The following is a 24,740-nucleotide window of genomic DNA, read 5'->3' on the forward strand; positions in this document are numbered from 1 at the left end:
AAAACAGAGAGAAGAAGATGTCTCAGAGCAGACAGACAGGGGACTCATGAATGAGGAGACTGAGTTTGCATGCAGAGTGATTAAACGAAAAGGGGAGCATCAACAGCGTACCTTGTTACAGATGAGTCCTGTAGCGCTCGAGTCGGAGGCAGACATGATTGTGCTGCCAGCGCTCCCTTCTCCCCCATTGCACAGAAAAGGCGGAACCCTCCTCCCCTCAGCCCGTGGTTACAGGGGGGGAGAGAGAGGGAGGCGCGCTCAGGCTAAGTGCTTCACAGCTGACGTTGCTGCGTTGCCTCAACAGCCATTTCCTATACAAAATTGATGCCCTGACTGCAGCACTGGTGTGTACACACCCGCATACTGGTAGAGTACAGTGGGTTTCTTCAGCTCCCAGCCTGCCCTCATGTAAGAAAAGGAGCTTTTCTCTGGCTTCATGCACTGCCTCTCCTCTCCTCTCCTCTCCTCTCCTCTCCTCTCCTCTCCTCTCCTCTCCTCTCCTCTCCTCTCCTCTCGAGTTGCCCCACCACGCCACAAATCTCATGTATTACTCTCCAGCATCACATTAACACATTCCTCTTATGTCCTGCTTTAACAGGTCCTAAAAAGTGACATCAGCTCAACCAGGTTACTCACACACTGCAGAGTGTCATTTTCCCACAGATACAACTTCTCCAAATGAGACAGAACAAAGACTGAGCCCTTATGTAAGCCATGCTAAGTGATAATAACAATAACAACCAAGCAAGAGACGGCTGAGTCTATAATTGTCTTTCCTTTCTTAATTAGTACCTCTCTTTGCTTAACAGGTGACTGCTTTAACAGCTCAAAGGGTGTAAAGGTAGCGGAGGACAGGGAGACAGAACGACAGGAGGACATGAATGGATGAATGAAAGCAGGAGAGGGGAGGAATAGAGGAGGGCAGGGCTGTGCCCGCCTGCTTGTCTGCCTGCCCTGCACCATCCTTCTGACAGGAAGGTGATGCATGAGCCTACATAACAGAAATGCAGCGGTGAGTCAGCAAGCAGCCATCTAGAGTCCATCAGATGTCTTAATAAGCCAGCAGAGAGGTCTCTATTGTAGGAGACAAGCCTTGTTGTTCCTGGCGAGCCAGGTCGGCATGCCTTCAGGTCGCCCCAGGCACTGAGGACCCTACTTTAGCGTCCATTATGCTGGCAGCGTGTGCTCTCCTTACCCTCATTCAACTTTGGCTGCTTAAGAATTAAGTGCACTCCACCAGGGCTTTTAGCAAAAAATGTCTCAGGGCTATGTTTCTACATGGCTTTTTAGAAGTACAGGGAAGCAAGCATATATGGACACACATGTTATTGTAGTGGGAGCAGCTAGCTTCCTCGGATGCTCTGGAGCCAAGAAGATGGGGCGACAATTTTCATCATTAGTGCATGCAGCAGCCATTGAGTAGCAGCTTTTCAAACAGCGGGAGAGGAATGCAAAGATGGAGAGGGAGCGAAAAGACAAGAGATAAAAAAAGAACTAGGAACAGAGAGAAGGAAAGGAATTTACCTGAGCAGTGAATTAGGTTAGGAAAGCTCGAAGACAAATCCTGAAAAGTGATTTTATAAATGTGCATCATGTCATGTGTCATGTGTGTTAAATGTTTAAGCTGCTTAAATTTAAACGGAAGACAGAATAACAAAAAGACAACAGGAAAAGGTGAAGAGTGTGAAAAAAAACAGAGGGACAAAGACGAAAAAGGGTGTGGGAAGAAGAAAGCCAGCATATTAGAACAATGGGACTACAGATTAACAGCAGAATCATTTCTTTTTTGTTATTTTTTGCTGTTCAGTGGGTCTAAATATAGCTCTCCTCTCCTTCCACTCCTCCCATCACAGACTGGGGTTGGCAGTGGGGAGAGGATAGCGGAGGATTGTCAAAGTTCACTGAGTTTTGATGAATTCCCTCAAGAAAGAGCAAAGCAGATTTGAGACTGGCTCAGCTATATTCACTGAAGCCAGATAGCCCATCTGAATGTGAACTAAGTGTCTATATGGAGAACAAGAACAGACAGCCACTGAGGCTCGTCTTTGCTCAGTGTACAGCACGAATTCAGTCTCTGCTGCAATGATATGATATGTTTTTTCTTCTCCTCTCCAGCAGGATAATATTACATCCAGTGTTGTTCAATCCTCCTGGTAATGTGATGCAGGCATACTTCATAATGTTTCTTTTTTTAGCACTTCGCTTTAAAGTTCACAGAGGCCGTCACAATCGAGGAAAGGAAGGTAAATGGTTACGCATGTTAATTCTCATCACGGTGTACGTTTTTAAAAACAAGTGCCAACACAGAAGATGAGTTTTCATATTAACAGTTCTTTTCTTTGAGAGATATTTTCTTTCTTCAAAATCCTTTTTATTGAACAAAAATTAGTAATAAATGTAATAAAATACAATCGAATCCAGGCAAAACATGTTTAAATATCTGCTTAAATATCAAATTTGTTTCTGTACTCCCTGATAATGCTGCAGACACATTTCAGTTGGTACAAAAAAAAAATCAGGGTTTGATACTGAGCCCTTTATTTATTTTCTTGCTGAGCACCGCAGAGCCACCCAGTGCAACCACACTCTTGTGCTGTAAGCAACTGAGAAGCTCTGCACCAACTGGGAACGGTGTGGCTTTTGCAAAAGGGCATTTCACAGAAGAGAGAGTTCCAGATTTTCCCCAGCAAATCTGCAGATTTAAGCAGAGAAGCTGTCCCGCGTCTCTCACCTTTTGACTTGTGAAGATGCACCTCACATATCGGTGTGCAGTGGGAGCTGAGGCAGCATTACAGGCAGAGGTGGATCGGCCAGAGAGAAGGTCTCCTGACAGTGCAACCAGAGTAGGGCAGAGTGGATCAATAGGAGAGCCACCCAGATTGATACTCCATCCTGTCCCGAGCAGCTCCACCCTCCTCCTGCTCTAATGTTGCCTCAGGATACTTTCTCTCCCTGCCTGTAGTGAGCCCTTGGCAGCCTATAAATAAGCACCTCCAAGTCATTTCAACGCACGCAAGACAACACACCAAGTCCTCACAGTAACAGCAGTCTGTATGGCGTTTAAAGAATCAGGAGCATCTCCTATTAGCCAACTGCAAAGAGAAATACTCCTGATGCAATGAGGGCAATGCAATGATGTGAATCATCAGGGATGGGTCGACAGTGAAGCTGGCATACAGAGGAGGAAGAGGAGCAGGACGCAGCGAGCCCGGCCGGGGATCTCTATCTTTCATCCCCGCTGTCGACTTGGCCTTGCCGGCTACGTTGTGCATACTTAGGCTTTCATTCCCCCCGGGGATCCCTCAACCTGACTTCACCAAACTGCTTCAAAGTGCAGGGAGGCTGGAGCTAACCCACATAAAGCTGTGTACCTACAGTGCAGCACAGAATGGCACAGTGCTGCTGCATCCTTCATTAAATCAGATGTGTTTGTTAGACACTGACCTGATTTAAGTTTCGGTTAGGCCTAATTGGTGCGTCTTGGCTAGTGGGCTGAGCTAACTGAGGGAATGTCAGACTTATCAATATGTAATGGTGCCCTACATATTCGCACATCCCGGCTTTACATCTAAAAACAGAGTGTTTCCTTTCAAATTTGAGACATTTTTTGCACAGGGTTGTATTATCAAAATAAGTCATTTGCGTGAACAGATTGCAAATGTTACAGCCCATAAAGACAGATGAATCAACTGGAGATATTTATAAAAAAAAAAAGATGTCCTAGATAAGACCAGGCAAACATACAGATGTCATATAAAAAAATGAGACAGATTACTTCCTTACACTGTGACTTTGTCCTCGTCTTTGATAAGTAAAAGAAATAATAAAAAGGCAGTGTTTCTTGACAGGAACTCAAACAGAAGCTGAACTGGAATCTTTGGCCCTCTCAACATTGCTGGTTCATCAAATTTAATCAAGGCATTGCACACTGATGCGCCAATAAACACACATATGCATGCACACACACACACACACACACACACACAAACACACAAAGCACTTCGCTCCTTACGGGACAGGCTTTTAGTGCTCTGTCTCATGCAGTATTTAATTGACCCCACACAGGAAGCCTAGCGGTCCCAAATGCACTCCTTCCCCCCACCAACAGAGAAAGCATGAACGCCTGCAAGTGTGCCCACAGCTTCCCACCACTGCTCCTCTGTCACACAACTGCACTAAATGCCATTTTCTGCTTTAGTGCAACTCAGACTTTCCACAGAAATGTCAGCGCTGAGGGTGAGGAGTTTGGACGTACATCAAATTTGTTCAAAGCGCTCCAAATGTAGATGAAAAACCAGCCATGCCCCACTTTGACAGCCGCATACGTCAACTCACATCAAACTTTCACTCAAAATTACAGGAGTTGAGAGGTTTTCCTGTTTCTCCAAAGTAAATCTTTTATCGCCATCTAATCAGATATTAATCAAAAAGCTTGTATAGATCTGTTGTTAGGTTTAAAGTGGCCATGAATGCAATTTGCAGCAGAGATGAGATGCAGAAGAGATAGCAGCGTACTTACTCAGTTGGAGGTAGGAGAGCACACTCCCCGTCTCTCTTGCTCGCTCTCTCTGCTAGTCAGTCATGGTGTGCTCTCTCTCTTGGGTAACACTGAAGTGTACTGTAGCGTGCTTGTAAGCAGTCTATCCCTCTCTCTTTCTCTACACCCCCCCCCCTCTCTTATTCTCCACCACTCTCAGTACACAACCCTTTGCTACGTCAGTGAGGCTCTCTCCGCTCTGCATATCATCTTTCCCACCCTCTCTGCTGCTCCCCTCGCTTCTCTTCATCTCTACCTCTCCTGTCCAATGGGACTCTGTATCGCAACCGCATGCTAAGTTCATTCACGACAGAACATCGCTTTGGAGATCAACATTACCAGGTGTAGTTAGGTTGGATGAGATCATATCTCACAGCGACAACCAGGCTACGAAAATCTCATCTCACTGCTACTGCGATGTAGAATCAATCCACACTTTCAGATCGGAGTGAAAAATTTATTCTGAAGCACCATATTCTCATTTTAGTCACGTCTTGGGATTCTCACACACATAACGGACAAAAGTATGTGGACACCTGAATTTCACATCCATATGTTACTGTCAATCTATTTCCAAGATCACGGGAATTAACATGCTGCCTCCACTCCTCTGGGAGGACACAATTTTGGAACATAGTTGTGAGGTTTGCTCCCACTCAACGTCGTGAGTGTTGGTGAGGTCATGCACTGATGGTAGGTGAAGGTCATGGCTCACAACTGGTGTTCCATAAAGTGTTTGATGCTGCTGAGGTCAGATTTTTGGTGAAGGCCAGTCAAAATATCCCACATTAAAGTCAGGAAACATATTTCTTTGTGTGCATCGCTTTGTCCTTTGTGTGCATGGCTTTGTGCACGGGGTCAGTGTCATGTTGAAGCATGGATATATAAAGAGAACTGGATACAGCATTGGAGGCGGGGCCCTGTCATTCCTATGATAGTTGCTCAGTGGCGCATGACGCCAAATAAGCTTGATTTCCACATTGTCGGGCCCACTGAATAAATGCACTAGAGATTTCGCCAGCTGATGGGCTAATACCCGGCATAGCCTAACTTAAATGGGAATAAAATGATTTAATCTGGCGGCTCTTCTAGACTTTCGAAATGCTATTGGACTGAATAGAACACTCAAAAAATAGTATCCACTGATTTACAGATGTCTCTGTCACAATTAAAGTCTATTGGAAAAAGTATTTTCAGCCCAATGTCATCACATGAAACAGCCCCAAGTTGTAGTTACACGGTTTGGCCGCTATGTCAAATTGGCTTCAAAGTCAGGTGCACTTCCTGGAGGCCTGTGTTGAAGCTGCTGCCACAAGGCTGAAAGAACTTTAAAACAGTGGTTCCCAACTGGTGCGTCGCAGTCCACAAGTGGGTCACAGGTTCATTCTGAATGGACAGGTTTATAAAAAACACTTTATATTGAAGTACATTGAAGTACCGACACAGAGCTTTTATATTAACGTGCCATTTCCTGCTGTAGATTGAGTAACTAACAGACAGCTACTGGACAGAGACAGCGACAGCAAGCTAGCTCAACAAGATAACCAAACGCAAGTATGACGCTGAATATATTAAACTGTGTGGAACTTGAACTAATGAGCAAAGAGAAATCTGGACCCCGTGGCTGTACCAGTTGGGAACCACTGCTCTAAAATATAATTGCATGTTGTATCATTAAGCTTTCCAATGACTGGAACTAATATATCAAGTTATGACCATGAGCTCCAGACCAAAGGTACACACAAGTACGCAGACAGGGCTATCCACAACCACGCTGTATAACTCACAAAGACAACATCTCAAAGGGGAAAATCCGCCATCTACAGTCCTATCACACTTTTATTTCAGCCCCTGAGGATTTCAACATGTCAAAAGCCAAAAGTTTAGAGACAGGAGAAAGTCTTGTGGTGGCGAGGGGATATGGGAGCCATGTAAGTTGTCTCTGTTCGACATGTGGAGGCGTCCCCTGTGTAGCCCTCTGTTCACTGAGTGTGTTCAGTAGATGTCATGGCTGGCTGTGCTCTGACACCTGCTCAGCTGCCGAGTGTGTGTGTTATGGATGTGTACAGATGTGGATGTGGGAGGTTTAAAAAAAACAAGCACGAACCAACCAAATATCTCAAAAGAAGAAGGCTGTATCTGCTTCTTGTGTTAATTTGTGTGCAGAACGTTGTGCGTAAGACACAGTGTGAGATCAACAAAATGTATCTAGAGACAGACCGGTCTGACAGCATAAAACCATGACTACGGGTGATGTGAAAATCTCCAGCAAAGTTGAGATTCATAATTCATAGGATAGGTTGCAGGAAACAGTGAGGCAGAGGAGGAAAAAAGGAGAGAGAGAGAGAGACGGAGCAGGCATTCACTCGAATTCTGCATGAGCAGTAGATGTGAATAAAACATGAATGAATGAAGGTTTGAAAGTTAAACTCCACAGTGCTTTGCGCCGAGCGCGAGACAGGCAGGGAAAAGAGAGAGAGCAGCTTTAGGAGCTGCACCCAAGCATTGAGTGCAGATGTCTGTCAGTCTGTCCCATAAGAAGCGCCTCTGTGGGCAGAGCTGCTGCTGGTGCATTATGGATGAGGGGCTATTTTAAGGCAGCGGGGATGCTGCGTTTTGATTTTTGAGTGGAGGGAGATGACACCTGGCTGCTGCCAAATCCTTTCATGAGGCTCGTACAGTACTTGATGGGTTCAGACATGCAGGTACAGCGTGTGTTCCAACACAGACCTGATCCCTGTTTGAAGTGCGCACACCGGGAGGAGGTAAACAGACTGCTGGGACGCCAGTGAAGTGAGTGATAGTGTCATCAAGCAGCTCTTTGCACAAACACTTTACTTTATGTACAGATAAAGCACACATATATACAGTGTATTACAAATATCTGGGGCAGTTAGTTAGATCACTGAGCAGTTCATTTAACCACAGCACAAGACGGTTTTTCAAGCTGTTAATGTAAATATTACCTGTAAATTTCCAAAAATACATGACATCACTCTGCAGTCCAAAACAAATAAATAAAAGCATGTTATCTTCTTCATGAAATGAGACATTAAGCAATGATCACTGTTCCAAATGTGATGATGAATAACATAATTATTTGTCATGGGCATGCATGTTCATACTGCCAGCTTTAAATTGGGTGTTCAATGCCTTTAACACTTTACATATTGTTTACAAAGTGCCAGAGGTGGGACCAAGTCATTGTTTTGCAAGTCACAAGTCAATACTGACAAGTCCCAAGTCCTAAACTTTGAGTTTCAAGTCCTAAGAGACTAATAATGCGCTCTACACCAATTGTTCTGCCATTTTAACAATAGAATAATGATATATTAAGTTTACAAAAATCAGGAATACTTTTCTTTGTTAAAACAAATGTATTGGAAGTTGTTGTGTCTCCATCTGTAATTTGTTTTTTGTTGGCCATCAAGTAATTTTTGTACGTGAACAAAATTATCTTTGGTATCTTTTTTTCCCCAACTAGCTCAGTAATGTAAGATTATGTCTTTATGATTCTCCCTTACAGTATGTCTGGATGTTGTCAGATTGATTCAAACAAACCTTTTAATCTTTGGGCCTGGAGAAAGGTATCAAGTACTTTTGTCTTTTTCCAGTCGAGTCTAAAGTTATCAAATTTGGTTTTCAGTTCTAACTCGAGTTCAAGTCGTGTGACTCCAGTCCACACCACTGTGAAGTTCCATTTATCATCAATAAACAACACAAATTTAATCTCTGCACTACTGCAATGGGAAGAATTGAATATGCAGGAAATGCACCAAACTCCAGTCTTGTTTTCCGTCTCATGCTGCAACCTAAAACCTTTGATCAATGATGTGACAAATAAGTGAGACAAATTTTGCTGGTTACTTTACTTTTCAAAGAACTCTGCTCAGTAACTTTTCTCTTTCCTCAGTATTTTTCTAAAGTAAGTGTGTCATACCTCACTAAATGTTACATAATGGCACAAATTGGGTAAGTCATTTGCAGTTTGTTTTTCAAGACGAGATGTTTAATTTGAAGAGTGAAACCTTCTTCAACAAGATGCTAGAGAGACTTTTAGCACTCTGACACACCGGATGAATCTAGTGCAGAGACTCGACCCCCTGCAGTTTGCCTACCAGACACACACTGAAGCAAATATTGCAATCATCTAGCTCCTCTAGAGGACCTTTTCCCAGCTGGATAAGACTGGCAGCACAGTCAAAATCATGTGCTTTGACTTTTCAAGCACCTTCAAAACAGTCCAGCCCTCTGGGTGGGAAACAAGCTCATAGAGATGCAGATGGACGCCCCAAAGGTGTCCTGGATCATGGATTATCTCACAGGTGGGCCTCAGTTTGTCAAGCTTCAGAAGTTTGTGTTAATTATGGAAAATGCAGAATCATTCTCTCTGATTATTTCTTCTATTAATCAGACCGGAAAGAGTAACCTAAAAATTGAGTTAATGGCTGGGATGATCAGGGTTAAGCAAGTCATCAACTCTCAAACACAGTGATGTATTACTGAGCACAGGCTCAGGGGCTGAAAGTTTCAGGGAGCCTCCCTGGCCTTCACCTGAAAAATGTTGCTCAAATTAATACCTACCAACTGAGAAGATATTCAGAATAACGACAAAGAGATACAAAAAGATGCAAAGGAACAGCAAAGAGACACAAAACAACTACAAATAGACACAGAATGATCAAAAAAAGACCATAAATTACTTCAAAGAGACGCAAAACAACTACAAACACAGAACGACCAAAAAAGACCAAAAATTACCACAAAGAAATGCAAAACAACTACAAATAGACACAGAACGACGAAAAACAAGACCCCAAATTACCTCAAAAAGACGCAAAACAACTACAAATAGACGCTAAACTACCACAACCAGACACAAAATTACCACAGAGATACCAAAACCACAAAATGATAGATAACAACTACACCACAAAGTCTGTGGGTCTCCTATGTAGGAACGGTGGTGGGGGCCTTTTGCATATCTGTGCCCAGGGGCTCATTGTCTCATATTCCACCCATGTTAAAACAAACACACAAAAACAGACGAAACAGCCTAAAATATTAAACACTATAGGTTTTGTGGTTTATAGAGGATTGCGTCATTATTTCATCACACTTTTCTCCATAATAACAGAATCCTCTGTCCTCTATTCACCAGCTATTAGTGGATCACATTCTCACACCAAGAGAGCATTATTACATTTGGAAACACACAGGGATTACAATTCTGAGTCACTGAGCTGAATTACATCATGCCCATGCATATTGCATTTACAGCTTTTACGTCATCAATTGCTACACATGACAACATTGTTACAGAAGGAAGGTCCACTCTATATTCCCCTTTATTATGTAGGCGTGTATTTCCCAAAGGTATTCATTTTGTTTTGTGAATATGAATCTTTTCCTGATGTCATTCTGTTGCAAAAAGTAATAAAAGTATACAGTAAGAATATTATTATGACATAAACTTCATAAGCATGCACGTATAAGTCACGTGTAGTGCCATGGATTGAAGAGTAGAGGAATATGAATGTTTTTCTCATTCAAATATATGTAAAACCTGATTTATTACCCTCTCACTGCATGTTTGATATGTGACAAAATCATTATTATATCTTAAATGCAATTACTGTAGCTCACCCTGGAGCAGAGCTGTGATTATTTTTCCCATAACCGAATAAATGATAAGGTGGAAGCTTTAACAGTCCAACAGAGCTGGATTTTCATCTGTTGCTCCTGCTGACCAATTATTTCATGCACATGTTTACTGTGAACATTTAAAATCAAGCTACATCTATCTGTCCCTAATTTCATGTGGCAGACTGACAGTGCCAACAACATGCCGAGACTCCTCCAAAGTGAAAGATTCCCGGTGAGGTCAGCGTGCCTGATTTAATTATCGGTATCCCAACAAGAACCTGCTCCTACCTTTTAGTGCTTGTTTATGTCTGGAGGTGCAGTAATGAAGGGCTACACGACGTATGCAGCTTGTTTTCAAACCCCTTTCTTCTCATTCATTTGTTAATTACCTCCATCATCCCTGAAGAGATCCAAAAAGAAGAGACAAACTGAAAACAACCCACCTCGTTGAGCAGAAAGACGCTTGAATTGGTCAGGGACATCCGCAGTTAACGGGGATCTCGGTCACCTCAGCCCAACTTGGGTGAAAAAAACCACAGTGTCTTTTTTTGTTTTACGGTAAAAGGCATCAACTAAAGACAGAGCACCGCGCCTCGTCCCAACATTTCCACAAGACGCGAGAGAAAACGGCTCGGCTGCTGCTCAGCGCCTCATTGGGATGTGGAGCTCCGGCGGCATCTGCGCTGTTAAATCTCTTGTTTCTGGATTCACGGCATGATCAATGACTGTACACAAAGCCATAGGCACGGACACACGGATGGATAGATTACAGCTTTCTTAATAAATTATGCAAGACCTGCACTTTTCACACAGCCAAGTCCCCGAGAATTTTCTGCGGCTTTTTCTTTTTTCCCACCAGGATTTCTGTTTTTGAATTTGAATATGTGATGATGGTCTGTGAGTTTGGCATCAGCTCCCTTGAAAATGTGCCCTAAGTCACTCACTGACATTTCTTTTTTTATTAGATTTAACAGCATGAATTCATATTAACAGAATTAAACTGGATGCAAATATATGAATGACATGGGATGAGCCATTACGCGCATGGAGAAGATTATTATAGTCCACACTGTTATGTAATTGTCAGAGTCTGAGAGGTTCCCATATTTCCTTTTGTTGTAGTTTGGTTGAGGTGCTGTTTTCAGCGGAAGGAGACGTCTTGTGTTCGCTGGCTGAGGATGTCCAGGCAGGCAGGCAGGGGTGAGATGCGGGTCTTCTCGGTTTTCACTGATCCAGCACTTTGGCCCCCTCACATCCTGTAAACGCATTCCATTTACACAGGGCCAATCGACCGCCCCAGTCAGGTATACTGCCAATGTCAAAAAGACAGGAGAAAGTCACTGTACACACACACACACACACACACACACTGGAGCACCTTTTGTGGTTTGTGATTACTCACACGGTCCTGGGTTGAAGCAGCTTGTTTGAGTTTGTGACAACCTGGGACAAGCAGAAATAACATTTGGCAAAATCCACTGCAAGTCAGATTTGAAGATCACCTCCATACATGTTCCAAGACACATATAAAATACTTGCAAAATAATTCGTGTCCCCACAAATTCAAATATCGAATTAAAAACTCCTAAAATTATATCTTGGGGAGAGGGAGGGTTGTAACAGCACCACAGTCACTAAAAAGGGATGACTTGAGCATCATGCATCGGTGTAGATTTCCAGGGGTCGCAGGGGACGAATCCCCCTCAGTAAGTAGAACATGTAGGCTATATTTATATTGTCACTACACTGTGACAGTAGCAGCAATAATGACAAGATGTCTCATGAAAATATCAGCGGTAGGGAAGAATCGAGCCCAAGTCATCGGAATCTGATGCTTGGGCAGAGACTTGCGCTGTCAGAAACCAACGAAAAAGGTGTCCATTAACGTCGGCATGATACGCAGCTGGTTGCCATTATAATTTAACGGGGCCTGGTGGTGTCAGGGGGAAACATGGCGGGACAAGGACAAAGGTTATGGTGGCGAAAGTCCGACTGGGGCGGGTGGGAGGGGTGATGGATGGGTCCAACAAACACTGACTTTCACCCAAGAGAGCAGTGTTTGTGTCCCGTAAGATTCTAAAGCCAAACCCTGTTCTTTTTTCCTAAACCTAACCACGTGCAGCTACGACGTCACTTCTTTATGCCTCCTTTGCTTTTTTATACAGAAGCAAACAACATCACGCTGCTCCTTTGTGTGATTATACACTGCATCAGCAGCAGTGCTTTCAACATCACAGTCATTTATTTTTGTCATATTGCAGCTGATCTCGTCCTCTGAGAGTAAGGAGCTACCAAACCTCATTGTTTTCCCGATTTGTGGACATTTACAGCTGCTGCTCTTCGTCTTTGAGTTAGCCACTAGCTGCTACCAGCTGCTTTTTAAATCTTCTGCGCTGGGTTGCCAACATAATGTGTAATCAAAACGTCACACCTGTTCCATCCACCGTCACATCCAGCTTTACATTTTACACAGACCTCGTTTTGGGGCTGTTACTACTCTGTTCCCGGCTCAGAGGCAAGACCACCTTGTGCCCCCTTTCCGTGATTGTACCTCACAGAAAAGCAAGGCGGCATAATGGCATGATATTCCAGCCTTGAACAGGCAAAAGTGGCTACAGTGTACGGGCAGAGGAGCTGCATGATGTAAGAAGGGGCATGGCTGTTAACCAGTATATAGACGAACATCAGAATCTTAAAATTTATCCTGTAGCTAACAGACAATGGGGGTGACATGCTCCCTTTTCTGACCTTGTTAAAACTCTTGCTGCTACATTTTGGACTAGTTACAAACGGGATATAATAATACAAAAATATAATGAGTTGCAATAATCTAGGCGGGAGGATATGAAGGCATGGATGACATTCTCCAATGTCAGAAGTATAGAGAATTGATCTGAGTTTGGAGATGTGCAAAGCTGTGTGAGACTTAATTTTTCTACTTGACTGATATATTTGTCTAGCTTCAATTCAGAATCAAATATGACCCCAAGATTTTTTACATGTTATTTCACTGCGGGTGCAAAGATAGGCTGGAAATAATGTTAGTCAAGTGCTGTGGTCCCAAAAAATAACTTAAGTTTTACTGTCATGGAGCTGGAGAAAATTTGCAGCCATCCAGAATTTGATGAAGACGTTTATTGAGGTCAGTTAAGTTGCTCTTGTTGTTCGGCTCTGAGTAGAGGTATATCTGTGTGACATCCGCATAACAGTGAAAAGATATGTTTTTAAATATTGTGGCCTAGCAGAAGAAAATAAATGGAAAAGAGCACTGGACCAAGTATGGCACCTTGGGGTACACCACAGGAGACAAGTAAGGAAATGAGTTACTGACAGAGACAATCAGGGCTCCGTTGACGAGAACCAGATTAAAGCAGAACCAGAGACCCCCACTCATTCCTTGAATCTGTGAATGAGAATAGAGTGATCAAAGTGTCAGAGGCTGCAGTCAGATCTAGGAGCAAGAGAATGGAGCAGTTACCCGTGTCAGCAGCTAGGAGGAGGTCATTTGTTTTTCTTAGTACAGCTGATCCAGTGAAGACCTCTGAAACAGATTGGAAATGTTCAAAAATGCAGTTTTAGGCAGGTGGGACAACAGTTAAAAAACAACTTAAAACGGGGCGTTGGTGGCTTAGTGGTAGAGCAGGCGCCCCATGTACAAGGCTGTTGCCGCAGCAGCCCGGGTTCAAGTCCAGCCTGTGGCCCTTTGCTGCATGTCATCCCCTCCCTCTCTCCCCGTTTCACACTTAACTGTCCTGCAAAAAATGCCCAAAAAAATCTACTACTTAAATTAATTAATTAATTAAAATAACTACTTAAAACAAGAGTTTTAGAAAGAAAATGTAGTTTGAATATTGGTCTGTAGTTATTTGTATATATTAATGAAAACATGAAAGTAGCAGGGGACTTTTATTTTGATAAAATTAAAGACATTTACACCTTAAATTGATGCAGAAAAGGCATATGTTTGTGCATAGAAATGCTCAAAATTTTCTAGCAAAGCACCCTCCTTTTCATATGTGAAATGTAATAGCTGTGAAAAGAGGTTACAGATTTTACAGCCAAAACTTGTACAAAAGGTATGAAAGTATTTTTTTGGACCAAGTCAATATTTTGATTAGTCTTGATACTGTTGAAGTTGGATTTATGTAACTTGTATAAGATTAGAAAGTCATGTCAAAATGTGAGGCAGTTCATCTATATGCTCATTTCAAACCCCTGTGCTGCTGCAGCTAGCCAAACAATGGCTGACAGGGGACATTGTTGTTACAACTTTTAAAAAGTTCTGCAAACTAACCATGACAGCAAGATAGATACTTGCAGATACTGCAAGACATTACCTCAGAGAACAAATAAACACAGCTGCCCTGTGTGGGCGATCACAGGAGTTATAAAGTCTTCAGTGTGCAGCGAGAGGATGTCCTGACTGACACAGCAGACTCACTCCATATGAAGTACTAAGCATATGACAGGCACAGACCTTAGTAGGAATTTGTTGTTAGTGTATGTATCAGTTTTTAGTGTGTGTTTTTTGGAAATACTCCAGTATTGAGGCAGGGTGTAACAATGGAGCTTGATGTTTCTGACATCAGTTAATGATTCTGTATGGAGAAGTTGGAAACATTGCTTTTTGTAGTAGACAAATAAGGGCACCTTGAGTCAAAATTTAAGAGCTCAACAAAAAAATTCAGCACGTTATAGGTGCTGAGACAAAAAAAGTTACAACCATCTCCAGTCTCCAGTACTCCTTTTCAAAATCCAGAATCAGACTATGTAAATATTGTTTATTTATACATTTTAAACGTTAAACTACTGGACACCAGAGTTCTCCTACTTCTCTGTAAAGTTCATCCTCAGTGTTTGTGCACTGGATGCTCAAACCCAGCCAGCATTGGTCACATGGGTCATGCTGGGGGGCTACCTGGGTACAAAGTGGGTATGGGTCCAAAATGGGCATCTTAGCTGGGGCCCACTCGGTAAACCCACCCATGTGGGCAAATGGGGCTGTCACAGCCCAGCTGAAAAGCTATGGCAAGCACGGGAGACAAACGAGCTGGCTGACAATAATGATAATTTATTTACAATAGAAAATAAGTTAAATCAAACCACAACATGTATAGTCAGTAATCAGTCATGAGGTACATGTGTAAGTGCGTGGCAGTGTGTGTATGTGTGGAAAACAAAGAAGAAAACCCAGAGCTGTCCTTGGGCCAAGAGAGAGAGAGTGAGAATGACGGCAAAGGGAGCATTTATGCTGGAGAACACACCGGGCCCAGGTGTGGCTCAGTCAGCCGTAGACCCTCCTTTTAGCTCCTGCAACACAGACTAAAACAAGCAAGAGAGCCATCTAGAGTATGGGAGGAGGGTCGTCACAGGGCCAATATGGTCCAATAAAGGGCCCATTTTTCAGCCCATTTACCACCCACATACAAATGTTAGCTTGGACGTTTCATACTGGACCAGGATTGACCTCCAAACACATTGTGATGTCACAAAACTGTGCAGGCACACATCTGTTAAACTAAGATTTCAGGTAAACACAGAGAAAAGCCCCCCTCCAGCAGATGAATGTGGAAACATCCTTCTAGTGTCCAACTGTGCATACATCACTCTGCACAGTGAAGGTAAAACATTCATGTGAAGTCACAACAGACAAAACACATGTTTGACTGAAGTGGGACTCAAACAGAAGGAAACAATTGTAACACCTGCACAGAGATAGACTGTTGAAACTATCAGTGATCAATGGCGCCGACTGCTGGTAAAACTGATGAAATGGCAACCTACAGTGTATTCGTCTATATTTACATTCATGTCTGAACAAAGCTGGATAAATTTAAGTTGGCTTTACAAGTCTCCAGGGTGTTTACATGCTTTTTAAAATCCTTTCAAGACCACCTTTTAACCAAATTTAGCACAGATTTTGGACAAGTCATGTTTTAGTTATTTAAGCATCACAGGTGAACATTGCAGGAAGTATTATATATGTGGTCTTGCGCAGAGCTGGGTGTTGTATGCAAGTATGGAGCAAAATGACAGTATTATAGATTTTTAAAGATTTGTAACATTACAAATGTGGACTTTTACATAGAAAAGCTTCACTTGGTTCTACAAAAAGAAATCAAAAGATGTTTAAATGAGATTACATAAAATATTTGTAGCCTCACAAATTCAAATTTAAGACTATTTAATTACTTGTAAGGCCTTATTGTCATAATTTAAGACATTTTAAGACTTTTTAAGGACCTGCAGACACATTGTTCTCACCTCAGCTATAATGATGTTGTTTTTCCTTTGTGTTAGGATTTAATTTCTACATAACTCATTATACTAACTATTAATAAAGAATACTAACTGGCACAAGTGCAATAACTATATTTTTTAAGTTGTTTACACTGCAGTGACTATTTTTGTCTCAATACACTTTATAGTTATGTTTGTATATATATCATGTAGTACTTTCTGAGGGCTTCATAGTGTAGATGATGCATTTTAGTTTGAAAAAGGTTTTCAAAGTTGCATAATATGTGTCACGCTTGTGCTTCTGCTGCTGTGACACTTGGATTCACCTGCATGGGAAAATCATTAGTAGAATTAGGCTGTTGTTTAAGCTGTGCACAGTGCAGTAGGCCTGTACTGTCAGCCCACTCTAATTACTATAGCATAGAAACTACTCTGCTAGCTCAACTTTATATTGATATATGTTATGCAGTGGTGTAACAGCTTACTGTAATGTCATGTTGAAAGCTCCTGGTGGGATCTGGCAGGGTGTGTAGTTGTTTTAAAGGGTGAAAAGTCAACACATTCTTCTGTGTCAACACCAATGTTGCTTTACTGGTTTACAGATTAAACATAATCATGTGATGGCTGGTTGGTTACTGACTGGTTGTAAACCTGATCCTGTTTATTTACTGCCTTTATCATTTAACCTCTCATGAATGTAAACACTTAACAGAAAAGGATGTGGAGTAGTTTCAGTGTGACTGTTGTAGGGCAGTGATCATACATTTTCTCCACGAGGTGGTGCCATAACAATGTCTGGGTGTGCTGTTTGAGGGCACTGTTTGAGTTTCATGTTGTTTTCTGCCAATTGAAAGTAAAAATGCGTAATGTTTCTAATGTGTGTGGTGTGGTATTATGTGGGTGACATTGTAGAGTGATGTAAAAGTGAGAAAACAAAAGTTGGACAACATTGCAGCAAAGGTGACACACTCGTGCCACCTCTAGGGGGACTCCTGTGTTCACGAATGCAGCCTGTGTGAGTGTGTACAGTCTGTGTGTTTGTGTGTGTGTGTGTGAGAAAGAGAGATAGAGGGAGAGGGAGTTGGGGAGGTCGAAGCAGTGGGAATGCACTGTAGCTCTGGCTGTGAAGAGCGAAGGTTGTCCGGCCAGATTCGCAGTTATTTCCTCGCTTCTCTCTGTACCTTCATCCAGAGGGCCAGACCCGCATCTGAAGCGCGTGACGGCGGCTGCGTGGAGACTGAACGAGGAGCTAAACTGGAGCTCCACTGCGGTGTTACAGTTACTCATGTAACGAGGATGTCCAATGGTAAGTACGCTGCCTATCTTAAGCTTTCCCGCGGCTGTGTTTGGGCTCTGCACAATGTGAATTTGTTGCGGCTCGGCTAAACTGAAACGCAGTAAGAGGATACAGCAGTCCAACAGCTGACTTGTACTACAGTGTTTTGCTGTGACGATTGCGGCGGCAGACTGAACTGTCCTGCAGGACTGTACACACACTAAGCACTGGTCCTTATGCAGGAACAGCCAATTCACATACACTTCTTTATTTTATTCTAAACCGCGATTAAGATACAAATCAGCTGTGTTACATTTTGCATGCTGGCCCACAGCAGTCTCGCCAATTCCTTCTCGCCCGGTGACCTGTTTGGAGTCTAAACATAATGACGTTTATATAGAGGGAGACAGGCCCAGTATGTAGAGCCCATTATCACTGTACACTAGTCCTGAGAGCTGGACTGCACATCCCTGCGATATCAGGAGACCCAGTGCCAAGATTGAAGTTGCCCGACGGAATGTTTTACTCTTGGTAAGTTGGTAAAGGCGGCGATGTGTGTCGAGCTGCACTTTCTCCTGCAGCCCACAGACTCCAGGCTGACTTGAGGCTACCCAGTGGTACAGTGTCTGCATGTGTAGTGTGGTTTATTTGAACACGGAGAGCTGTCGACTTCGCCTGTAGGCTACTTGGAGCGTCCTGTTATGTAATGCGCTTCGGCCGACTGCCCGCATCCAAACAGCCTGGGCCTACACGTGTAACTGCTAAACATGTTTTTTGACATCAGGCCTGTATTAGCGGTGGTGACAGGGGGGCTGCTGGTGAGTATCATGTGCAGGGAGAAGGGAAGCAAGATGTTGTTAATCTATTCTGAAATGTGAGTGAACGCATCAGCATCTCCTTAATTTGTAGCGCATGCAGGACGGCTGACTCAAATCGGCCCATATGTGGTACAGATTATGTTCAATGGCAGATGCATGCATGTACAGATTGTATTACATAAGAGCCGCATGCCGCTGCCTGACCTGTCGTAAATGTATCAAAGGTGAGTCGAGGATTAAGGTTATTGCAGCAGGAAGCCTGTAATCTCGGAGCCGAAGGTGAAGTGGTCATATATTTGCATTACTCCACACTGGGTCAGTGTGCTAAAGTGATGCTCTCTGTGTGAAACATCATGATGATTATAGGGCTATTTATTACTAGATTATTATCAGAAGGAGTTTAATTAATTGAAGCTATCTAGGAAGTAATATTTATTTAAAATATGTATTTTAGTCACAATCCAGAGACAATGTTTATCTGAAACCACCCTTTCAATTAGATTTTTTGTCTGTGCTGGTTGAGCAACTCACATTACAAGATGCTGTTGATTGTAAACACGGCCATGTGTGCAGTTCATGTGCTTCCTTCCCACTGTTTGTCTCAGCCTCAGTCCGCCTGGCAGAGATTTGCTTATTAAGTTTAGAGGTTAGCAGTGTCCTTGACATGTGCTGCCAGGAGCCAGCTACAGCTATAGTGAGTCATCAAAGCTAATGGGGGAAGCATGGACAATTTAATCCGGACTGGAGAGCTCTTGATCTCAGATGGTGCCCACTCAGTAGGCCTTTGTTGTCAAATAGAGCACACCCATTCTTGCCCACTCAAGATGTTAGGGGCAGATTGCAGTGATAGAGCAGAGCAGAGTGCTATCCACCAAGAAGAGTTGTTAGTGTCCTCCAAAAGCCCCCCCTCGGTGTGTGTTCAAAAAACAGCAGTCGGAGAGTTTTGTTGAAATAGGACTGTTTAACTTTATGGCTTGATGGCAAAATTGACCAGTGGCACCCGCAGCATGAGGTAATAATTGGAAGAGATTTTGTTGTCACAATTCAGTGTTTTGCAAACAAAACAGAAAATCATTTCCATGGTAATGCTGTCCCAGCCCAGGGTGGTGGGGGAAGGTGATGAGCGAGAGTGGAGCGGACAAGCCATTTGCTAGATATTATTTCCTGTCTCCGCTATTGATTGTCAAACTTTATGCCAGAGAGTCATGCACAAAGACATGCACACGAGAGAGTCATCCCATCAACAGATGCAATTCAAATAAGTGTTTTCCTTGGTGTTCATGTGTCCATTATGATGTTGACCCTCAGGTGATATCTCCTCAGGCGATGTTAGCTCAACATCATGTGTATCGTTTGTGTGTTTTCACAGGAAAACAGGTGGTCTATAAAGGCACTTGGTGGTGTATAGGGCTGACACACTGACTGTTTCTACAAAGAAGGACGGCTCAAACACAGACACACCTCTGATGCCTCGGGCCAGTCTGAGCTCATGGTGTGTGCTCGCTGGGATAAACTAGTGGCCTGGCCAGAGAGCGCAGTGTTGCTACACACTATAAAGCCCACACAGGTGAGAGGATCCTGAACTCTCCATGCCATTATCTCTTAAACTGACATTTTGCATGTTGGATGTTCAGATTAAATGCCTCAACATCAGCAGTGTTTTAATGAGAAGCTTTTCCATCTGTGTGTTCTCTTAACGTCCCTGTGTTCTGTTCAGGATGTCGTGGGCCAGAGGCCTCTTTGTAGGCAGAGTGGATGAGCGAAAGACAGCATGGGGAGAGCGCAATGGCAAAAAGAGGAAGGACAGCTCGTCGCTGTGCAACCCACACTACATGAGTTGTCTGAGAGACCCTGAGGACCTGGAGCTCCCTAATGCAGCCCCCCAGCATTACCATTGCGGAGCAGGCACCAGCGGGGGCAGCTATGGCTTGCGCTGTGGCTGGCAGGAGGACCACTATGGGAAGAGGATGGGTGGTGGGGATCTGGGTCTAAAGGCAGTGGACCTGGGCTTCGAAGATGGCGAGCTGAAGGGCAGGAAAGAGGATGAATTAGAGGAATCAGCAGAGGGCGGCTGCAAGGCGATGACCGCAGCAGACTGCTGGATGCGGATTGTGTGGGTTTTCCAATCTAAGAAATTTCAGTCAGCCAAGCTGGAGCGTCTGTACCAGCGCTACTTCTTCAGACTCAACCAGAGCTCTCTGACCATGCTGATGGGGGTGCTGGTGGTGGTTTGTGCGGTCATGCTGGCCTTCCACTGTATCCACACGACCCCCAACGTGGCCTACGTCTCAGTACTCTCTGTGGCCATGGCTCTCTTCCTGGCCATGATGGTGGTTTGCAACCGCAACGGCTTCCACCAGGACTACATGTGGATTGTGAGCTACCTTGTGATCGGCGTGCTGATTGTAGTGCAGATATTTGGGGTGCTGAGGGTGTACCCCCCCAGTGCCTCAGAGGGCATCTGGTGGACGGTCTTCTTCATCTACATCATCTACACGCTGCTGCCAGTCAGAATGAGAGCTGCTGTGGTTAGCGGAGCTGTGTTGTCCACCATACACCTAGTGACCTCCTGGCAGCTCAACCAAGAGTACAAGTTCGTTTTTAAACAGGTGAGTGAGAGCAGAAATATCACGGAACAGAAAAACACAAACACAGAACACAGAAAATAATGGAGGGAGATTCGACTGGGTCTGTTAGGTGTGGGTGATATGGATGTTTTTCTATCATGGTACATTTAATTTTATATTGCGATACCAACATCTGTATTATGAGTAGAGCTGACAGTTATGGTTTGAGTCACATATCAAACAAACATTTGCAGGTATGTGAGTTTAAATCTAACTACTTCTAATTTTTTCTGTTTCTTATAATTGTAAACCGAATATCTCTGGGTTTTGGACTGTTTGAGAAAACAAGAAATTTGGTTGGGGAGGTTGGGGTCTTGGAAATTGTGGTGTGATTTTTCACAAATTCTTGCAGTTTTATAGAAAAAGAAAAACCAAATAACACATTAATTAAATATGAAAAAATGGTGAGTTGCAGCTCTGATAGTGAAATTGTACATTTGTTGGAAATTTCAGTTGAGAAAATGTTTATAGATGAAATAATACACAAAGATCTGACATCTGACAAATCAATGTACTTCATCAAACTGACGCAGAATATCACATATTGCCACAAAGCATTTCTGCTCACTGAATTGCAAATTTGCCCTCAATGCTCTCATACAAAAAGATATATCAAAGAAATAGTCATCCCATCTATTTGGCAAAATCTCTGAGGTTAGAATGTAGAGATGCACTGATTGCAATTTTTTGGCAAATTATGATTTTTGTCTGACTTGCCGATAAGAGATGTTCCAATACCATTTTTCCTTCTGATTCCTATTGGCTGATACCAAGAACTGATCCGTACCATTGCACTAAAAAAACCCTTCTAACCCTGCATAGATGTGAAATAATTGCTATCATAGGCATCTTTCAGGTTGAACCACTTGTAAAACACAATGAAATACAGAGAACAAATGCCATAGAATTTTATTTTTAATATCTAGTTTGACATTGTACTAATGGCTACCCTTTTTACCAGTAATCAGTTCTTCTTCGCCACTCTAAAACGGTAGCTGTCAGTGGCTGCACAGTGCGACTTGCTGTGTAGGCTGCTGTTTACAGTAGCAAAAAACAAATTTTGAGAAAACTGCCATTTTTATCTGGATGTGAAACTACTTTAAAGTTAATTAATAAATTAGACTTGTGTACTTAACCTGATCCAGGTACTGCTATCACTATTGGAACAATTCTGCTGGGGATTCCGATTCTGGTCGATTCCGATTTTCTTTCTTTCTAAGAGCTACAATTGGCAGCATACAAAACATTTGGTTACTTTTCTACGATGAAAATTCAGTTGTATGTTCATAATAAAACACTGACCCTTAACCAACTTTTACATTTTCTCTGAAACTGCACCAGGCTACAGGACCTTCTCTCGCTCTCACTCAAACAAATCTCAAAATAAAAAAGTGCTCCAGGTTACAGGACAGAGCTTTTTTGTACAAGTAAAATCCAACCAAGTTGCTAAATTTGTCACTAGTTGCTTTTTAGAAATAAAGGCACTAAGAGGGTCTGAAAAGTCGCAAACAAGAGGACGTGACAAAGCGTTTCATTCATTCGAATAAGAACAGGTTGCAGCGGATGTAACAATAGTTGATTATCATTTGTGTCACCGTGCGTGTGATGTGAACCATCATGTGGGCATGCATGTAAATTTAATTGGCACAGGATCAGCTATATCTAAAACTGACAGGGTGTGATCGATCAAGCTGAAAATCTGTTGATTTCGGTCACTGGCCAATCGATTGGTGCATCTCTAGTGGAGGGATTATTGAGCTGGATGCACCTTTTAGTCACAATTCTTTTTAAAGGAAAGTTTCACAAATTTTCTGTTTTACTAAAATACTCACAGCGACATGTAGAGTGAAAGTCACTGTAGTTGCTCCACCTGTCCATACTGGTCACCTCTGAATGCAGTTTCAGTGTAAATGATGGGAGATACAATCGCCAGTTTGTTTTGCATACAAAGTTCAGTCAAAGTTAGTGCGAGGCGTCAGCAGTCTGAGGTAAATAAATCAAGTGGACATCTTCCAATGTTACTGTCTTTTTTGTGTGAAATATTGAAGGGAATTTTGTACTGAAAAGACCCAGACTTTAAGATACTGACTTGATTTGTGTAACTCTGACAGTCTCTTATCAGTTTTGGCTGAGCACAATGCATTTTTGAACAAAACAAGAGCTGTGGATTTTGTTTCCCATCACACTGAAGTCACATGAAGTCTTTTCACAGCTAGCACAGACAGGAAGAACAATAACAGCAGCCTATATCTCATATACTGTATGTTTGGACATGTGAGTATTGTTTTAAGACAGACTTGAAAAATGTGAATCAGTCAATCAGTAGCTGTAAAAAATGTTGTCTTGATGTGTCTTTTTGGGCTGTAGTTGCTGCTCAACATACAGCCATCTCTGAAAATGAAAGTGAACATTTATATTCATGAGAAAACAAGACACATATCTCAGACTCGTGCTAGTCAGGGCCCACTATTATCACCATACAATTGAGCACAATGTTGTTACTGTATTCACAAGTGGAAACGCCCTACTTTCTCTTCCCATCAATATAGGACAAACATTGTACAGACTCTTCAACCACTTTTCCATGTCAAAGGTGCCGTACTAAAAGTAGATGGTGCTGTAGATCTCGGCAGTTTTTCAAATGAGATTTTTAATGAGCCTATGTTTTGTGCTGTAGGGCAGCTATTGGCAACTCTGTTGGGGTTTGTGGAAGGTCATCTGGGTTGAATGAGCCCGTTTAGCTGCATCGTGGAGGAATATCATGATAATGTAGCATGGTGCCATTCAGGCCGCAATTCCCTAAAACAAGGAGGCTATTGTAGTAAAATGAAACAGGGTGGGGTGGGATACTCGGATTGTGCAATGAATTCGATGGAAAACAGGATGACTACGTCTTCGTATTGGAGGCTGTGGAAAAAAAAATAAAAGCAGAATTAGACTTTTATTATGGCTTCAGCTCCCAACACATTGGAGTTATTTCTTCATTAGTTTTGTGTGTTTATTCTTCTTGTATGTGCGGTCAGATCCTCACTGATTCTGTCTTTATGTTCAGTGTGTTACTGAGGTTTACGCTGTCTCAGATTGTATTATGAAATTGTGCTCAGGGATTCAAAAACTATTCATGAACCTGCAAAAAGGAATGGCTGACCTTTTGTAGAACAACAACTAACCATTACTTTCATTAAAAACATTAACTTGTAATGTAAATTAAAAATGCACATCACACGTTCCTAATTGCTTGTTTTGATCCAAACCCAAAACCATTAAAGTTAGAATGATATAAAACAGAAAAAAAAGCAAACCCTGGTATTTTAGAGACTTGAACCAGTGAATGTTTGGCATTTTCCCTCGACAGATGCCATCAAAGATTTTTTAAATGGTCATTTTTCTGTTTATCTAGTATTGAAAATCAACTTATCATTTAAGCACCAAACCTTTAAAATGTAGTTTTTTAACTGTTACCCAGTCACGTTCATTGATACAACAGAACATTCACACTGAAGACCTATGGACACGTCACAGTAGAAAAAGCACAGGTGTAACAATGGGAATTAGTAAGATTTCATTGATACCAATGCTGTTATAGATTCTGCTTA

General features: G+C 42.6%; 2 protein-coding genes and 1 long non-coding RNA gene across 3 annotated transcripts in view; 1 reads left to right on the top strand and 2 right to left on the bottom strand.

The window, feature by feature from the left end:
• LOC126403190 (voltage-dependent L-type calcium channel subunit beta-4-like) overlaps positions 1-10,871 on the bottom strand; it is a 30,692-nt gene extending 19,821 nt beyond the window's left edge. The window contains exon 1 of the mRNA XM_050065706.1: positions 10,627-10,871. Coding sequence (XP_049921663.1) covers positions 10,627-10,665 — 39 coding nt within the window. The 5' untranslated portion in view covers positions 10,666-10,871. The remainder of the gene's footprint in view (positions 1-10,626) is intronic.
• Positions 10,872-11,206: 335 nt separating this feature from the next.
• Positions 11,207-16,945, bottom strand: LOC126403185 (uncharacterized). The gene is made up of 5 exons (XR_007571296.1): positions 16,909-16,945; positions 13,662-13,724; positions 13,515-13,586; positions 11,586-11,626; positions 11,207-11,492 (listed from the first exon to the last, which is right to left on the bottom strand). It is a non-coding gene; the product is annotated as an uncharacterized LOC126403185 (long non-coding RNA).
• Positions 16,946-17,477: 532 nt separating this feature from the next.
• Positions 17,478-24,740, top strand: part of LOC126402757 (adenylate cyclase type 6-like) — a 44,352-nt gene continuing 37,089 nt past the window's right edge. The window contains exons 1-3 of the mRNA XM_050064997.1: positions 17,478-17,729; positions 19,887-20,084; positions 20,235-21,126. Coding sequence (XP_049920954.1) covers positions 20,236-21,126 — 891 coding nt within the window. The 5' untranslated portion in view covers positions 17,478-17,729; positions 19,887-20,084; position 20,235. The remainder of the gene's footprint in view (positions 17,730-19,886; positions 20,085-20,234; positions 21,127-24,740) is intronic.

The sequence above is a fragment of the Epinephelus moara genome, chromosome 16 (genome assembly GCF_006386435.1).
Source record: "Epinephelus moara isolate mb chromosome 16, YSFRI_EMoa_1.0, whole genome shotgun sequence".
In the NCBI taxonomy this organism is placed as follows: Eukaryota; Metazoa; Chordata; class Actinopteri; order Perciformes; family Serranidae; genus Epinephelus; species Epinephelus moara.